Here is a 20392-nt window from a genome sequence, read left to right as displayed (position 1 = left end):
TCCTATTCGTTTCCCGATCGTTTCATTATCGCGAGGAATAAAAATATCTTAAACGTTGCAGAATGGAGGGATGGGTAAATTCACAGTTTTGGAGGTATGTAATGGTCCTTCTGTTTTTCTCTGCTGTTTTGGACACCGCGTCCTCTGTTACGCACTATTCTATCCCAGAAGAAATGGAGGAAGGCTCTGTTGTCGCTAATTTAGCCTCAGATTTGGGACTTGATGTGAAAACACTGAGCAAACGAAAAATGCGGCTCGATATTAGATCTAACAAAAAATATTTGGATGTCAATAAAGAAACAGGAGAGCTCTACATATTAGAGAAGATGGATCGAGAATATCTTTGTTCATCTAAAACGACAACTTGTTTTATCAGAATGGAAGTCACATTCGAAAATCCTGTGCGGATGTTTAACATTGAAATTGAAATTGTGGATATAAATGATAATGCTCCCCATTTTTGGAGAGATACGATCCATCTTGATATTTCAGAATCTACAGCAGCCGGCGAGAGATTCTCGCTCAGTAACGCGGTGGATCATGATATTGGCTCGAATTCGATAAAAACGTATTATTTGAGTGAGAGCGAACATTTTGACATTGAAATACAAACAGGGAGGGACGGGTCAAAATTTGCTGATCTGATTCTGAAAAAGCCTTTAGACAGAGAAGAACACGCGTCACATAATCTGATCCTCACTGCTGTGGATGGAGGAGTCCCCGCGCGCTCTGGCACGGCTAGCATTATTGTGCGCGTTCTGGACACCAATGACAACGCCCCTCAATTCGATAAAGACAGTTATACTATAAATCTAACAGAAAACTCTCCTATTGGAAGCCTTGTAGTGAAATTAAACGCCACAGATAAAGACGAAGGAACAAATTCAGATTTACTTTACTCTTATAGTTTGTATACATCAGAGAAAACGCAGCAAACATTCAGTCTGAATCCTAACAATGGCGAAATCAGAGTGAAAGAAATGATTAATTATGAGGATTTCAGGATCTATGACATGGAAATTATAGCAACAGATAAAGCAGCTAACAGTCTTTCTGGAAAATGTAAAGTAAAGGTTTTAATCACAGATATGAACGACAATCATCCTGAAATTTCCATAAAATCATTCTCGAGTCCAGTTAAAGAGGATGTTCCTGTAAATACAGTAATTGCAGTTGTTAGTGTGAGTGATAAAGACTCAGGAGAAAATGGACAGGTAGATATTCATATTTCTGATGATTTACCTTTTGCGCTCAAAGAATCGTCTGATAATTATTATGAATTATTAATTTCAGAACCGTTAGACCGTGAAAAGGTTCCAGAATATGACATCACTATTACCGTGACTGACAGGGGCAACCCGCCGTTATCTGATAATGAAACTATAACTTTAGAGCTACTGGACGTTAATGACAATGTTCCTCAGTTCCCACAGACATTCTACACGATCCCTGTTATGGAGAATAACGCGCCTGGAGCTTCACTGAGCTCTTTAACTGCTATAGACCCAGATCTCCATGAAAATCAATATCTCGTTTATTTTATAATCGAGAGGGAAATAGTGAACACCTCCATGTCCATGCTGTTCTCCATTAACCCAGAGAACGGTAATCTTTACGCGCTAAAGACGTTTGACTATGAGATAGAGAAGGAGTTTCTTTTCCACATCGAGGCCAGAGACTCTGGTGTTCCTCCGCTCAGCAGTAACGTGACCGTTCACATTATTATCATGGATCAGAACGACAACACACCGCTTATAGTGTCTCCATGGCGCGCGCACGGCTCGGAGGTGAAGGAAAAGATCCCGAGATCCACCGATAAAGGAACTCTGATAGCCAAAGTCATCGCCATAGACTCTGATTCAGTGCACAACTCTCGAATCACGTACCAGTTCCTCCAGAACACTGACGCCACGTTATTCAGCTTGGATCAATACAACGGAGAGATCCGGACCATGAGGATGTTCAGTTACAGAGACTCGCGAGACCAGCGGCTGGTGGTGATCGCCAAGGACAACGGAGAGCCCGCGCTCTCTGCTACAGTCACCATCAAACTGTCCACGGTGGAGACCGCCCTTAAAACCTACACTGAGGTGCCTTTGGAATATGACATCTTCTCAGATTTAAACCTGTATCTGGTGATCGGACTGGGCTCTGTCTCGTTTCTTTTACTCATCACTATACTGGTCACCATCGTGCTGAAGTGTCAGAAAGCGAAGCCCAGCAAAGCGGCTCCCTCGTGCAGGAACAGTGTGATCAGCGAGAGGAACTCGACCATCGCGGACTCCACTCTGGTCTCCAACGATGCCTACTGGTACAGTTTATTTCTAGCAGAGACGAGGAAAGGAAAGCTGGTGGTCAGACAGCCTGTGCCAAAGGGTTCGAGATACATCGTGTCCAGTATACCGAGGAGCACAGGAATGACCGAGACCAGCGACTCAGCTGCATCTACTCTACAGGTAAGACAATTCACGTGAATAATCAAAGAGAGAAGGTTTGCATAACTTTACACGCACAATTTCCTTTCAGATTTTTAGAGAAGAGGTGGTGAATGCGCCCTTGTATAGTTCTTGTTTCTCAGGTAGAGAAAATGTCAGATGATTTTTTCTCTTCACATATTTTAATTACATTTCTTCTAAATAATGATGATTATTATTATTATTACAAAGTCTGTTTCTTTTCTTTGCATTTGTTATTTTGAGGCATTCAATCAGATTTTTCTCGGAAATCTAAAAAAAGCAAATAGCATCACCAAATACAAATAACGCGTAAAATCGAATAATTCTTATTGTACACAAAGCTGTTCTCTTTTTATCGTGCATGTTCAGGGTAAACTCACTGAGCGTCGCTGTTCTCTAAGAAAACGCGTTTGGTCATATTTATCACAGTCGCCATGACACACTTCCATAGGTGGAAATCGCACAAAGGAGCGCGCCATGACAAGAGCTTCGCTGTGTGTCCTATTCGTTTCCCGATCGTTTCATTATCGCGAGGAATACACATATTTCAAACGTTGCAGAATGGAGGGTTGGGTAAATTCACAGTTTTGGAGGTATGTAATGGTCCTTCTGTTTTTCTCTGCTGTTTTGGACACCGCGTCCTCTGTTACGCACTATTCTATCCCAGAAGAAATGGAGGAAGGCTCTGTTGTCGCTAATTTAGCCTCAGATTTGGGACTGGATGTGAATACACTGAGCAAACGAAAAATGCGGCTCGATATTATATCAAACAAAAAATATCTCGATGTTAATAAAGAGACAGGAGAGCTCTACATATTAGAGAAGATGGATCGAGAATATCTCTGTACAACAAAAACAGCAACAACATGTTTTATCAAAATGGAAGTGATACTCGAGAATCCTGTGCGCATATTTAACTTTGAAATTGAAATTGTGGATATAAATGATAATGCTCCCCAGTTTCGTAGAGATACGATCCATCTGGATATTTCAGAATCTACAGCAGCCGGCGAGAGATTCTCGCTCAGTAACGCGGTGGATCCTGATATTGGCTCGAATTCGATAAAAACTTACTATTTGAGTGAGAGCAAACATTTTGACATTGAAATGCAAACAGGGAGGGACGGGTCAAAGTTTGCTGATGTGATTCTGAAAAAGCCTTTAGACAGAGAAGAACAAGCTTCACATAATCTGATCCTCACTGCTGTGGATGGAGGAGTCCCCGCGCGCTCTGGCACGGCTAGCATTATTGTGCGCGTTCTGGACACGAATGACAACGCCCCTCAATTCGATAAAGACAGTTATACTATAAATCTATCCGAAAACTCTCCTATTGGAAGCCTTGTAGTGAAATTAAACGCCACAGATAAAGACGAAGGAACAAATTCAGATTTACTTTACTCTTACAGTTTGTATACATCAGAGAAAACGCAGCAAACATTCAGTCTGAATCCTAACAATGGCGAAATCAGAGTGAAAGAAATGATTAATTATGAGGATTTCAGGATCTATGATATGGAAATTATAGCAACAGATAAAGCAGCTAATAGTCTTTCTGGAAAATGTAAAGTAAAGATATTAATCACAGATATGAATGATAATCATCCTGAAATTTCCATAAAATCATTCTCAAGTCCAGTTAAAGAGGATGTTCCTGTAAATACAGTAATTGCAGTTGTTAGTGTGAGTGATAAAGACTCTGGAGAAAATGGACAGGTAGATATTCATATTTCTGATGATTTACCTTTTGCGCTTAAAGAATCATCTGATAATTATTATGAATTATTAGTTTCAGAACCGTTAGACCGTGAAAAGGTTCCAGAATATGACATCACTATTACCGTGACTGACAGGGGCAACCCGCCGTTATCTGATAATGAAACTATAACTTTAGAGCTACTGGACGTTAATGACAATGTTCCTCAGTTCCCACAGACATTCTACACGATCCCTGTTATGGAGAATAACGCGCCTGGAGCTTCACTGAGCTCTTTAACTGCTATAGACCCAGATCTCCATGAAAACCAGTATCTCGTTTATTTTATAATCGAGAGGGAAATAGTGAACACCTCCATGTCCATGCTGTTCTCCATTAACCCAGAGAACGGTAATCTTTACGCGCTAAAGACGTTTGACTATGAGATAGAGAAGGAGTTTCTTTTCCACATCGAGGCCAGAGACTCTGGTGTTCCTCCGCTCAGCAGTAACGTGACCGTTCACATTATTATCATGGATCAGAACGACAACACACCGCTTATAGTGTCTCCATGGCGCGCGCAAGGCTCGGAGGTGAAGGAAAAGATCCCGAGATCCACCGATAAAGGAACTCTGATAGCCAAAGTCATCGCCATAGACTCTGATTCAGTGCACAACTCTCGAATCACGTACCAGTTCCTCCAGAACACTGACGCCACGTTATTCAGCTTGGATCAATACAACGGAGAGATCCGGACCATGAGGATGTTCAGTTACAGAGACTCGCGAGACCAGCGGCTGGTGGTGATCGCCAAGGACAACGGAGAGCCCGCGCTCTCTGCTACAGTCACCATCAAACTGTCCACGGTGGAGACCGCCCTTAAAACCTATACCGAGGTGCCTTTGGAATATGACATCTTCTCAGATTTAAACCTGTATCTGGTGATCGGACTGGGCTCTGTCTCGTTTCTTTTACTCATCACTATACTGGTCACCATCGTGCTGAAGTGTCAGAAAGCGAAGCCCAGCAAAGCGGCTCCCTCGTGCAGGAACAGTGTGATCAGCGAGAGGAACTCGACCATCGCGGACTCCACTCTGGTCTCCAACGATGCCTACTGGTACAGTTTATTTCTAGCAGAGACGAGGAAAGGAAAGCTGGTGGTCAGACAGCCTGTGCCAAAGGGATCGAGATACATCGTGTCCAGTATACCGAGGAGCACAGGAATGACCGAGACCAGCGACTCAGCTGCATCTACTCTACAGGTAAGCAATGGCACATAGTGAATTTTAAAAAAGTCCAATTAAAAAGTAAGTTAAGATCAGCTTTGCGCATGCGCATTTGCTTCTGTTTTCCTTGTACTTGCTAATAAATGTACTCAGCAGGTAGAAAATAAATATTTTGCACCTTTACGCACAATAATGCAGTTATGTATTGTTCAGCAATAATACAGCTGCATTAAACCTCTGAAAGTTCTCGCATTCAATGAAAATTGTTACTTGCGTTAAACATACTGCATTTTTATTTGCACAGATTGTATTTTCCATTTGCTTTTGTTTTCATATATGGAAACCTTTATTATAGGTATTTAGTCTTTTTGATTTGAATTTGGAACCTTTTTTTATCTTATATCCTTAATCAATGTCACAGGATTTTAGTACGCGTTTCTATTTTTTTTTTATTTTTACGTTGCACTCCTTGCTCCTGTGCGCATAGAGTCGCTGTCCACCAAGAAAATACATTTCTATACTGCCTTCGTCGCCATTGCTGATTCCGTATTACAGGACAACATTGCAGTCTTTCTTTCAGGCAGGACTATTCGTCCTCTGATATATTATTCCAGTTCTCTCTTTCTTTTTATATGTCTTTGCCCGCATCATTTTCTCTAAACATACCCAGGTTTCGGAACACATTGGAACTCCTTCATGTGTGTATTTTCACGAGAACTAAAAACAATGGAACCGACAGCACGGCTTTGGCTAAGGTACGTCTCGATCTTCGTATTCCTGTCGGCTGTTTTTCAGACGGCATCTACTGTTACGCACTACACAATTCCCGAGGAAATGGACGGCGGGTCTGTGGTTGCTAATCTAGCGTCTGATTTGGGATTGGATTTGGAAAGTCTTAGTAAACGTAAAATGCGGTTGGATGTCGTTGCTAGTAAAAAATATCTTGACGTTAACAAAGACACTGGGGAGCTGTACATTTTAGAAAGGATTGACAGAGAGAATCTGTGTACATCTAAATCAGTCACAACATGCGTCCTTAAAGTGGATGCCACATTAGAGAATCCTATTCGAATGTTTAATATTGAACTTGAAATAATGGACATAAATGATAACGCGCCACGTTTCCGACGCGATACGATGCATCTAGACATATCAGAGGCAACGGCAGTAGGGGAGAGGTTTTCCCTCACTAATGCAGTAGACCCTGATACAGGATCAAATTCTGTAAAGACATACTATCTCAGTGAAAGTGATCATTTTAATATTGCGATTCAGACTGGGAGAGACGGATCCAAGTTTGCCGACTTGATTCTGAAAAAGTCATTAGACAGAGAAGAACACGCGTCACATAATCTGATCCTCACTGCTGTGGATGGAGGAGTCCCCGCGCGCTCTGGCACGGCTAGCATTATTGTGCGCGTTCTGGACACCAATGACAACGCCCCTCAATTCGATAAAGACAGTTATACTATAAATCTAACAGAAAACTCTCCTATTGGAAGCCTTGTAGTGAAATTAAACGCCACAGATAAAGACGAAGGAACAAATTCGGATTTATTTTACTCTTTTAGTCTTTATACTTCAGAGAAAACGCAGCAAACATTCAGTCTGAATCCTAACAATGGCGAAATCAGAGTGAAAGAAATGATTAATTATGAGGATTTCAGGATCTATGATATGGAAATTATAGCAACAGATAAAGCAGCTAATAGTCTTTCTGGAAAATGTAAAGTAAAGATATTAATCACAGATATGAATGATAATCATCCTGAAATTTCCATAAAATCATTCTCGAGTCCAGTTAAAGAGGATGTTCCTGTAAATACAGTAATTGCAGTTGTTAGTGTGAGTGATAAAGATTCTGGAGAAAATGGACAGGTAGATATTCATATATCTGGTGATTTACCTTTTGCGCTCAAAGAATCGTCAGATAATTATTATGAATTATTAATTTCAGAACCGTTAGACCGTGAAAAGGTTCCAGAATATGACATCACTATTACCGTGACTGACAGGGGCAACCCGCCGTTATCTGATAATGAAACTATAACTTTAGAGCTACTGGACGTTAATGACAATGTTCCTCAGTTCCCACAGACATTCTACACGATCCCTGTTATGGAGAATAACGCGCCTGGAGCTTCACTGAGCTCTTTAACTGCTTTAGATCCAGATCTCCATGAAAATCAGTATCTCGTTTATTTTATAATCGAGAGGGAAATAGTGAACACCTCCATGTCCATGCTGTTCTCCATTAACCCAGAGAACGGTAATCTTTACGCGCTAAAGACGTTTGACTATGAGATAGAGAAGGAGTTTCTTTTCCACATCGAGGCCAGAGACTCTGGTGTTCCTCCGCTCAGCAGTAACGTGACCGTTCACATTATTATCATGGACCAGAACGACAACACACCGCTTATAGTGTCTCCATGGCGCGCGCACGGCTCGGAGGTGAAGGAAAAGATCCCGAGATCCACCGATAAAGGAACTCTGATAGCCAAAGTCATCGCCATAGACTCTGATTCAGTGCACAACTCTCGAATCACGTACCAGTTCCTCCAGAACACTGACGCCACGTTATTCAGCTTGGATCAATACAACGGAGAGATCCGGACCATGAGGATGTTCAGTTACAGAGACTCGCGAGACCAGCGGCTGGTGGTGATCGCCAAGGACAACGGAGAGCCCGCGCTCTCTGCTACAGTCACCATCAAACTGTCCACGGTGGAGACCGCCCTTAAAACCTACACCGAGGTGCCTTTGGAATATGACATCTTCTCAGATTTAAACCTGTATCTGGTGATCGGACTGGGCTCTGTCTCGTTTCTTTTACTCATCACTATACTGGTCACCATCGTGCTGAAGTGTCAGAAAGCGAAGCCCAGCAAAGCGGCTCCCTCGTGCAGGAACAGTGTGATCAGCGAGAGGAACTCGACCATCGCGGACTCCACTCTGGTCTCCAACGATGCCTACTGGTACAGTTTATTTCTAGCAGAGACGAGGAAAGGAAAGCTGGTGGTCAGACAGCCTGTGCCAAAGGGATCGAGATACATCGTGTCCAGTATACCGAGGAGCACAGGAATGACCGAGACCAGCGACTCAGCTGCATCCACTCTACAGGTAACTTGAACTGCATTAAAACACATTTTAAGTTTAAGTTCAGAATTAATTTGAAATCACGTGGGACTTTATTATTTTATTCATATTATGATTTCATATTTTAGTTGACATTTTTTTCTCTTATCACGAAAATAAGCTCAGTTACGACTGTAATCTTGGCTATATATTATATATTTGTAGTAATTCTTCAAAACATACTCAACGTGTCGCTGTGCCCCAACAAAACGCACGATTTTTTAATTATTTATTTATTTTGTAGACGCCATGACAGTTCATGCTCACCGGCGACGCGTCGAGTCTTTATAAAAAGGCGTGCGGGGATGCAAGTGCTTCTGGCTTTCTCCATCGAATAATACTGTCATACTTCCGTAGAACGCAGGTGAAAACTAAGTCACTATTGGAATACACCGAATGTCTTCTATGTGCGATCATCATAGTTAAGGACAGCTGTGTTTTGTGCTCGCAAAGACAACGCGCTTCACGGACAGAATGGAGTGCGCAACATTGCTGCTGCTTTCGGCACTCGTTTACACGGCATCTTCTGTGAACCATTATTCTGTTCCGGAGGAGATGGAGGTAGGCTCTGTGGTTGCAAATTTGGCTGCAGATTTAAGTATTGACGTGCAAACGTTGGCAAGACGAAAAATCAGGTTAGATATCCTTGCAAATAAGAAATATCTGGATGTGAACAAAGACAACGGAGACCTGTTTATTTTGGAGCGCATTGACAGAGAGTATCTTTGCACATCAAAAACAGTATGTTACTTAAAAATGGAAGTCATACTGGAAAACCCGGTTCGTATATTTAACATTGAATTGGAAATAATGGATATCAACGACAATGCGCCTTACTTTCGTAGGGATACGATTAATTTAGACATCTCTGAATCTACAGCTGCTGGCGAGAGGTTTTCTCTAAGTAATGCGGTTGACCCTGATATTGGTTCAAATTCCATTAAAAGTTATTATTTGAGTGAAAGTGCAAACTTTGATATTGAAATACAGACGGGGAGGGATGGTTCAAAATTTGCTGATTTAATACTGAAAAAAGCTTTGGATCGCGAGGAGCTGGCCATACATAATCTGATCCTCACTGCTGTGGATGGAGGAGTCCCCGCGCGCTCTGGCACGGCTAGCATTATTGTGCGCGTTCTGGACACGAATGACAACGCCCCTCAATTCGATAAAGACAGTTATACTATAAATCTAACGGAAAACTCTCCTATTGGAAGCCTTGTAGTGAAATTAAACGCCACAGATAAAGACGAGGGCTCAAATTCAGATTTACTTTACTCTTATAGTTTGTATACTTCAGAGAAAACGCAGCAAACATTCAGTCTGAATCCTAACAATGGCGAAATCAGAGTGAAAGAAATGATTAATTATGAGGATTTCAGGATCTATGATATGGAAATAATAGCAACAGATAAAGCAGCTAACAGTCTTTCTGGAAAGTGCAAAGTAAAGATATTAATCACAGATATGAATGATAATCATCCTGAAATTTCCATAAAATCATTCTCGAGTCCAGTTAAGGAGGATGTTCCTGTAAATACAGTAATTGCAGTTGTTAGTGTGAGTGATAAAGACTCAGGAGAAAATGGACAGGTAGATATTCATATATCTGGTGATTTACCTTTTGCGCTCAAAGAATCGTCTGATAATTATTATGAATTATTGATTTCAGAACCGTTAGACCGTGAAAAGGTTCCAGAATATGACATCACTATTACCGTGACTGACAGGGGCAACCCGCCGTTATCTGATAATGAAACTATAACTTTAGAGCTACTGGACGTTAATGACAATGTTCCTCAGTTCCCACAGACATTCTACACGATCCCTGTTATGGAGAATAACGCGCCTGGAGCTTCACTGAGCTCTTTAACTGCTATAGATCCAGATCTCCATGAAAATCAGTATCTCGTTTATTTTATAATCGAGAGGGAAATAGTGAACACCTCCATGTCCATGCTGTTCTCCATTAACCCAGAGAACGGTAATCTTTACGCGCTAAAGACGTTTGACTATGAGATAGAGAAGGAGTTTCTTTTCCACATCGAGGCCAGAGACTCTGGTGTTCCTCCGCTCAGCAGTAACGTGACCGTTCACATTATTATCATGGATCAGAACGACAACACACCGCTTATAGTGGCTCCATGGCGCGCGGCCGGCTCGGAGGTGAAGGAAAAGATCCCGAGATCCACCGATAAAGGAACTCTGATAGCCAAAGTCATCGCCATAGACTCTGATTCAGTGCACAACTCTCGAATCACGTACCAGTTCCTCCAGAACACTGACGCCACGTTATTCAGCTTGGATCAATACAACGGAGAGATCCGGACCATGAGGATGTTCAGTTACAGAGACTCGCGAGACCAGCGGCTGGTGGTGATCGCCAAGGACAACGGAGAGCCCGCGCTCTCTGCTACAGTCACCATCAAACTGTCCACGGTGGAGACCGCCCTTAAAACCTACACTGAGGTGCCTTTGGAATATGACATCTTCTCAGATTTAAACCTGTATCTGGTGATCGGACTGGGCTCTGTCTCGTTTCTTTTACTCATCACTATACTGGTCACCATCGTGCTGAAGTGTCAGAAAGCGAAGCCCAGCAAAGCGGCTCCCTCGTGCAGGAACAGTGTGATCAGCGAGAGGAACTCGACCATCGCGGACTCCACTCTGGTCTCCAACGATGCCTACTGGTACAGTTTATTTCTAGCAGAGACGAGGAAAGGAAAGCTGGTGGTCAGACAGCCTGTGCCAAAGGGATCGAGATACATCGTGTCCAGTATACCGAGGAGCACAGGAATGACCGAGACCAGCGACTCAGCTGCATCTACTCTACAGGTAGGCCCGTATTATGTTAACTTGTCAACAGAGTTTGACCTTTCAACCTTTGGCCAAATACTTGGCCACAACTTTTCCAGCTTCCCATCTTGTATGGGGTCAGTGAGGCTATTTGCTTGTCTTTGCATCACTTTCAAAACGAGAAATTTCAGTCGCTCTTGGCATATCCTCTTTACACTAGAGTTTCTGATACCGTTCATTTCATTTTAAGTCAGTAACACTTAATTTTTTCAGTAAAGTTCATCTTCACTTATGCGTATCTATCCAGACTAAATGATAGTGATGTGTGTATTTATGCTGTTTGTTCTGATTCTCATTTCCACAGCCCCATATTTTTTCTCTTTTACCTGTTGTACATATAGTCTCAGCTTCCCTCTGGCTGAGCCAGCTGTCACAGTGAAAGAGGTTTTGCGTATGTGCGTGTAAAATGTAGATTTGTGCAAGCATGTTGCGTGACGTGTTGCTTCTCTCTCAGAGCAGGTTGACCTACTTTCCTGACCTGCTGCTGCTGTTTCACCTGCAGATCTGATGTTCACAAACTCATGCTTTGATACATTTGTGCTTTAATCTCTTTATATTCTGATGTCATGTTGGACTCCACAAAGATTTATGAGTTTATTTAGACAAATGTAATGGCTCCAAGAAGTATTTGGATAGTTAAGTATGCATTAAGCTTTCTTTATTTGCATGATTGAGTTGTTCTGTAGCATTTCATTAACTTATTCTCATTTGTTAGAGAGGGTCGCCTGAAGGGACAGGTAAGTGATTGAAAAACAGAATGAGGAAGTCTTTAAAGCAGGGGTGTCCAATCCTGCTCCTGGAGGGCCACTGTCCTGCAGAGTTTAGCTCTTACTTGCCTCAACACCTGTCTGGAAGTTTCTAGTATGCCTAAAAAGACCTTGATTAGCTGGTACAGGTGTGTTTAATTGGGGTTGGAGCTAAAGTTAGTAGGACAGTGGCCCTCCAGGACCGAGTTTGGACACCCCTGCTTTAAAGGATTAGTTCACTTCAGAATTAAAATGGACTGATAGTTGACTTACCCCCATGTCATCCAAGATGCTAATTTTTTTTTCTTCAGTCGAAAAGAAATGAAGGTTTTTGAAGAAACATTCCAGGATTTTTCCTCCATATTGTGGACTTCAATGGGGTCCAACGGGCTGACGTCCAAATTGCAGTTTCAACGCAGCTTCTCTACATGATCCCAGACGAGTAATAGGGTCTTATCTTGCGAAACGATCGGTCATTAAAAATTGTATAATGACAGATCGTTTAGCTAGATAAGACCCTTATTCCTCGACTGGGATTGTGTAGAGCCATTTGAAGTTGCATTGAAACCGCAATTTGGACCGTCAACCCGTTAGACCCCATTGAAGTCCACAATATGGAGGAAAAATCCTGGAATGTTTCTTCAAAAACCTTAATTTCCTTTCGACTGAAGAAAGAAAGACATGAACATCTTCGATGACATGGGGCTAAGTAAATAATCAGGACATTTTTTATTCTGACATGAACTAATCCTTTAACTTAACCTTAAATTGTATAGTCTTTTTGAGCAGTCTTGCTTTTAAACAGTGTATCTTAAAGGGATAGTTCACCCAAAAATGAAAATTAGCCCATGATTTACTCCCCTTCAAGTCATCCTAGGTGTGTATGACATTCTTCTTTCAGACGAATACAATCAGAGTTATATGAAAACATTTATATATGCACTTTTATGGACTTCAAAACAGAAATAGCCATTCACTGCCATTATAAAGCTTGGAAGAGCCAGGACATTTTTAAATATAACTCCGATTGTATTCGTCTTAAGAAGAATGTCATATACACCTAGGGTGACTTGAGGGTGAGTAAATCATGGGCTGATTTTCATTTTTTGGTGAACTATCCCTTTAATCTGACTCATCTCTTATTCCTCTTATGTTTAGTGAATTGTGTAATGTAGTTTGTTTGCTTGATTTATGCAACAAATGTATATATATATATATTTTGCATAATTTATGCTTTTACACTATTCACATTGTGTCACACAGGTTACCTGGAGTCCCTGATGATTCAAACAAAAATGACTGAGGAGAGGAATGTCTTCTCCTGATTTGTTAATGCACTGTAGAGATAGGACTGATGTAGACACATTTTTTTACAGAGTTTTTTTTGTTTGTTGACAGAACACTCCCAATCTACTCTGTTCAGTGAAATTCATCAAAATGTTTGTTCCATACGCTAAATATTGAAATGTGTGTCTCTGTTTTTGTTTCCGTTTTAAAGTACTCAAAATGAACGAGGTCCCTTCTCCCGCCGGAGGTATGCAGCCCTGACTTCACCATTTTCTCGATTTCTGGAGCACCTGATCCCAGGGCCCATTGACCTTTACTGAAATATGTGTGACTCTATGTGTTTCTCTTTGTGGTTGGTGGTTTTTGTCAGTGGAGTTTGCCTTGTCCTGTTGTAGGAGGAGCCAAGGAACCAATATATACAACTGAATTCAAATCAGTTTTGTTTCCCTGAGGCCTGTTCATAATCACAGTTTAGAGGCAGATAACCGCAGGTCAACATCAACGCTCAGTTTGACATCTCACTTGGTCTTCTGAGCGTCTTAGATGTACAGGCTGCTAGATTTAAACCTTGCAGTCTTTATGAACACGATGTGTGCATTTGTTTCCACTTGTGAAACTCGATTGTTAGATTGACATCCTTAATGCTGGTGTTTTCTTCACTACAAATGATGTTATGCAGCCTCACAAACCCCATCTCTTATAGACACCTTTGACCAGCAGAAGCGCTAATGATAACAGTGACTCTGTGTGGTTTGATTGACAGTGGCTGGGGGTGCAAAAGTTGATACAGCCGAGATATATTACTGATTTGGTTAAAGAAAGTTCACCCAGAATTGAAAACTGATCATTTACTTACCCGATGTCATTCTAAAGTTAAATTATTTAATTTCTGTTGTGGAAGAATGTTTGGTTTCACTTTATTTCGATGGTCCCTTTAACACATTCTGTTGACTATAAGTAACTTTGCACCTACATGTCTTCTAACTCATTAGAGCAGTGGTTCTCAAACCTGTCCTGGGACCCCTCACCACTGCACATTTTGTATGTCTCCCTCATCAGACACACCTAATTCAAGTCTTGCCGTCTCTACTAATGAGATGAAGAGTTGTGAATCAGGTGATTTAGATGAGGGAGACATGCAAAATGTGCACTGGTTAGGGGTCCCCAGGACAGGTTTGAGAACCACTGCATTGGAGTGTTAGTAGAGTATTAGTCTCGCATGCGTTTCAGACTGACGGCAGAAGGACTCTATCGCAGCTTTCATTGGTCTAGGACCACCCAAGAGGACATTTGACTGACATGTAACGCGACCAATCACAGTTTTTGTTCCGCGTCATGTTTAGAAAGATAAATTCGATGTCCCTGCAATAACAAACCGGCGTGCATCTATAAATGGTTCATTCAAGAACGTTGTGCAAGTTTACTGCAACAATTTATCCACAAACTTTATCACGGTTATAAACACAAAGGCGTTCTTCTTCCACGAGAGTGTTTGGCTAATACTAATACTCAAATGAGAGTTAGTTGACATGTAGTTACAAAGTTACTTGTAGTTCAAAAGGGCCCATCAAAATAAAGTGTTACTGAATGTTTATGCTGCTCTTTTCTCTACAGTGAAAGTGACTGGAGAAAGTGAAGGGAATGGAGGCTGTCAAGTCAAAAAACCTTGATATAAAGTGCTTTATACAATACAGATTGTCTCAAAGCAGCTTCACTGTAATAAACAGGAAAATAACAGAATCATGTATGCAAAATTTATTAAATATGAGACAAATTCTGCTGTAATGCAGTCCTAAAAAGACAATTATTCAGCTCAATTTTGATCTCATTTGATAGTGTCAAGTCAAATCTTTGTTACTTAATATTAAATTTAAAACAGCAAAACAAGTAAGGTGAAAAAGACGTACTATTAAATGTATTAAAAATGCATTATAGTATATTTGTATTGTACTAAAAACATACTCAAGTATGTTTATAATGCATTAAATAGTACGTATTTTTCACCTGAGATGCTTGACTGTGAATCTATGGTATGTGAATGAGAATGTTTTCTCGACAACATCTGTTCTTATCCACTTTCATGGTCTGAAAAACAGCATTTTGTATTCCACAGATTTGTTTTTTTTAATTATTTGTTGAAATGAGAGACGGGTTAGTAAATGGCAGAATGACATTCCTTTAAACAACGATTAGTATGAGTGTTTTTAGCAAATATGGCTCTAGTGCATGATGTGGGTTTTAACGGTATATGTACTGACTGTTCATCTATACTAAACATCATTATGAGCTCCTCAGCCTGTTTGTTGGATGGTTTGTCTACTTGTGTGTTTGAATGGTTGGTGAATTGACTGGTGGATTCCAAGTTCACACACTGGTTCTGTTGAATTTCTCTTCACAATTGAATCAGAGTGATGGGAAACGTATTACAACAACCACCCAGTTTTCAGCTCGCTGCCCTTCCATCACCCCAACCACCCTCACCTAATATTTGAGCATGGTTCTCATTGATCAACCCACCCCCCCGTCACCTGTCAATCAAACCAAGGTTCCACCTTCTGTTTTGCCTGAAGCCTTTTATATTTGAGTGACAGGCCTTGGTTGCATGAGACGTGTTCAGATTCTGGCCTATCACAATGTGAATAACATCTGAAGTCCAGCCTCTCATGTGCAGTTTTTCTTTCTCCTTGACAGGCATCCACCACCACCAGCAGCAGTTCCACCTGAGGACCCTCGCAGCAATGTATTACTGGAGCAACGTATGAAAAACGTTCCATCAACCTGCATGTCTGTTCACCTGCATCCTTTACATCCACCTGCACCATCCTACAGAGATGAAACGAACCCATCATCACGTCAGTGTTCGGAGAGTTTTGCCCTCGCTTTTCCCAACAAGCCCATGGACGATCTGACCAGAGGAACGACAAAGACGAGATACTCTTACACCTGACCGGTCAGGATTGGACTTGGACTGGGTCTGTGAGCGCACACACACACACACACACACACACACACACACACACACACACACACACACACACACACACACACACACACACACACACACACACACACACACACACACACACACACACACACACACACACACACACACACACACACACACATACACACACGCACATGCATATCTTCAGACAGCACAGCTCATGTCTTTGTCAAAGAAACCTTTCTGCAAAACCAGTATGCTTGTGTTTGCATGGTTAAAGCTCCGTGTAAGATCTTCATTATATATATAGTGTCTGATAAAAACATTGGAGAGAGACATTATTAACAGAATATTGTCACATGACCTGACGTGGACACTGAATTGCAAAAAAATCCCATTTTTAATCAGTAGCTTTGTCGTTTTTTCTAGTAGAAATATCTAAACATTCTTGAAATAAGATTAAAACCTTACTACATTTAGAAAAAACTGAAAAAAATGACATAACAAAATATTTATATAAGACATACATGGTCTAAAATGCAGTTAATCTCATGCATTTTGCTTCTCATGTAAATATATCTGGTTTCATGCATTTTTAGATATTTTTATTGAAAAAAAGATTAATGGGATTTTTTTGTTGCAATGTGAGTGATACTGAACAAGCACAAAGTGGATTGAAATGATGCAGACCTGTGGAGAGATGGCCTGTGGAGCTCTGCTCTTGCTAGAAAGAGTGTGGACGTTGAAAGCTTCTCTTTCCCTGCAACATATGTATAAAGCATTTCTTATGTGTTTTCTTGGATCTCATTAAGACCTCTATCAAAATAATACAAGTGTATTCAGAATAGGTCACAGCAAAATGGATTTGTTGTGCCTGATAGTCTTTGCTCTTCTCTGTAGTGTTATTATAGTGTATTATGCCAGTGTTGCTGTTAGTGTCAGTATTTTGAGTTTCAGTTTGTAAAGTTGAATCCAAGCACTGATCTGACACAGAAAGTGTTGAGAACGGAGTACCGTTGTTGTTATGATCGCTCCTGAATCTGATATGATTTTCTATGAGTGCAGTGAAGGCTGTAAAACACCATGACTGCTTACTCTGTGGTGAAGGATCTAAGGATTTGTTTTAATATCAATCTGTATGTGTGTGTGTGTAGCTTCAAGAGCGCAACCATACATTTGTAATCTTGATTAATCGCATCTAACACAAAGGTTTGTGTTTTTATATATATATACCTATCAGGCATAATATTATGACCACTGACAGGTGAAGTGAATAACACTGATTATCTCTTAAGCACTGCACCTGTTAGTGGGTGGGATATATTAGGCAGCAAGTGAACATTTTGTCCTCAAATCGCAGTTTGTTGCGTATGGGCCTTAATAGCTACAGACCGGTCAGGGTGCCCATGCTGACCCCTGTCCTCCGCCAAAAGCGCCAACAGTGGGCACATGAGCATCAAAACTGGACCACAGAGCAATGGAAGAAGCTGGCCTGGTCTGACAGGGGTCAGCATGGGCACCCTGACTGGTCTGCGGCTATGCAGCCCCATACGCAGATGCACTGTGTATTCTGACACCTTTCTATCAGAACCAGCATCAACTTATTGAGCAATTTGAGCTACAGTAGCTCGTCTGTTTGATCGGACCACACGGGCCCGCCTTTGCTCCCCACGTGCATCAATGACCCTGTCACCGGTTCACCACTGTTCCTTCCTTGGAGCACTTTTGATAGATACTGACCACTGCAGACCGGGACCACCCCACAAGAGCTGCAGTTTTGGAGATGCTCTGACCCAGTCGTCTAGCCATCACAATTTGGCCCTTGTCAAACTCGCTCAAATCCTTACGCTTGCCCATTTTTCCTGCTTCTGACACATCAACTTTGAGGACAAAATGTTCACTTGCTGCTTAATATATTCCACCTACTAACAGGTGCCGTGATTAAGAGATCATCAGTGTTATTCACTTCACCGGTCATACTGTTATGCCTGATCGGTGTATATATGTGTGTGATTGTGTACACACATACATTATATAAACACAAACTTTTAAGTGAGATGCGATTAATAGCGATTAATCGATTTGACAGCACTAGATGTGTTATTTTCTTCATTTAGTTTTATTATCATTTATAATCATTAATCAAGTCATCATTTGACCTTCTTTATTTGTGCTGGTCAGATGAAGATTATTCAATAAACCCTGCTCATTTCTGCTAATTCATGGCTTCCTCTGTCAACCTCTCAGGCTGACAGAAGTCTTGGGTACCAAACTGATTTTGTGTATTAGACAAGACTCTGCTGACTGGTTTTGAATAGCAGGCATAGAGACCGGATCCAGTATTCCTAGCGTGGGGATCCGATGCAACCTTAGACATTCATGAATGCACAAACGCAGACACAGCACAGTGATGTCATAGTGCAGAGGCGTTTGAAGGACGCAGTCGTTTCTAAAATGATGATGACTCTGATGCCCAAGATCTCATATAAAAACACATCTACTTCTGAGATGTTACTCCTTTTTGTCATGTATAAAACAGCACACTATTTAAGAGATGGAGACATATAGTAAAGAGTTTCATTAGTCTTCACTAGATCTTTAAAAAAAAAAGGCCAAATGCAAAGAGCACTCAAGGTGGATGACTTACTTGCTTAAAAAACAAGAAAAGATGACTGTTAATGTTTACTTTGATTATTTACACAATTATTATTATATAATATTATGGAATGTGTTTGTTTGATGCTTTGAAAAGAGACAATTTAAGAGAGAAAAGGTGAAAATACATAATAAAAAGTATTATTTTTATTTTGTACCTTTTGATTTTCAATGTTAAGATTATGTATTATTATTAATGTATTGATATAATTGCTCATTTTGATTGCTGATATTTCTTATTTGCTGTCTATAGCAGTGGTGCAATATATGGACATCAGTATTTTATTTCAGTGAACAATATGGTATTTTTCTGATATTTTGCTGCCTTTCTGAAATGTCATTTATGATAAAATCCTGGTATAATCATAACTTTCTGAGGGTATGGCAGCTTCCCCAGGCAGGTCAGGATGTCTTGGGGTGAATTCAGTGACCGGCTCTGGGATGCACAGCATGTGTGTCTTGGTCTTGTCAAAGTAATGCACCATTACAAAATATGTTCACCCAGTTCTTTTATTTTCTGTTTTGGAGGTACAAATGCTGGGTGTTTACATGTGATATTTTAATAGACAGGAAGTCATCATTTCAAGGCTCTTAACTAGCAGTCTCAGAAAACGTGGCTAATTTTCAGACATGCTGTGATGAGATGATCGGAGAGAAAGAAAGAGATGCATTTTTGTGACAAGATAGTGACAAGAAGGTGTTTTTCTGTAATTTCATGTCTGTCAGTGTGAGCAGCTATAAGTAGGTCAATCTCTCACTGCCCAGAAAAGTGGCTATAATTTACCCAAAAGCCTCAATTTGTGATTTAAAAATAGGCTGTCTATATAAAGCACACGATAGCCCCTCTCTAGTCCCATACAATTGTTCTTCATTCTCCCTCTGTCCAAAGAACCTTTATCCAGTTTATCAAACTTGCATTTTCTACCAGCATTTGTGCTCTAAAGCAGACAAACTGCCTTCTTAAAGCTGAATGCATCCATGATCTGCCCTGGAGAAACTCACCAGGCCCTCTTTGCTCATAAGTATCTGCTCATGTTTGTACTGCATATTTCCAATAGATAAAAACATTGAAAACAGTATGTGATTTCTGTCATTCTCCATGTAATTCACAACTACATAAAACGTGATGGGACTTTGCATTTGTATGTTTTAGCTTTTTAATGACTTCTCAACATGTGAGTAGCAATCAGCCAAATTCAGCACTGGAGTATAAAAATAAAAACACATTGTTTGTACAGTATACTATTATGATTATCTTTTCAATGGGAAAGAGAAAGACAAACCATGTATAGAATTATGCTTAACTGATCTGATCATCAATGAGTGAATCAGTGATTTATGTGAATTATGAATCTTTGTTTGCATGGTTTTCAGTTGTTTTGAGGTGGTAG

The 20392-nt window shown here is 40.8% G+C and overlaps 2 protein-coding genes across 2 annotated transcripts; both read left to right on the top strand.

Moving 5' to 3' along the window:
• Positions 1 to 95: 95 nt before the first annotated feature.
• Positions 96 to 8507, top strand: LOC307139529 (uncharacterized protein; the record flags this gene model as incomplete). The annotated part of the gene is made up of 4 exons (XM_079838524.1): positions 96 to 2456; positions 2579 to 2589; positions 3017 to 5414; positions 7437 to 8507. Exons 1-4 carry the CDS (start codon positions 102 to 104, stop codon positions 8505 to 8507), a joined length of 5835 nt encoding a protein of 1944 aa, XP_079694650.1. The 5' UTR covers positions 96 to 101.
• A 480-nt stretch (positions 8508 to 8987) lies between these two features.
• LOC307139528 (protocadherin alpha-C2) lies at positions 8988 to 16126 on the top strand (the record flags this gene model as incomplete). The annotated part of the gene is made up of 2 exons (XM_079838523.1): positions 8988 to 11348; positions 16094 to 16126. 2 exons carry the CDS (start codon positions 8988 to 8990, stop codon positions 16124 to 16126), a joined length of 2394 nt encoding a protein of 797 aa, XP_079694649.1.
• Positions 16127 to 20392: the final 4266 nt, after the last annotated feature.

Source organism: Gobio gobio, assembly GCF_949357685.1.
Source record: "Gobio gobio genome assembly, chromosome: 16".
Taxonomy (NCBI): domain Eukaryota; kingdom Metazoa; phylum Chordata; class Actinopteri; order Cypriniformes; family Gobionidae; genus Gobio; species Gobio gobio.
The sequence above is the reverse complement of the archived record's forward strand: the minus strand, read 5'-3'. Positions and strand labels throughout refer to the sequence as shown.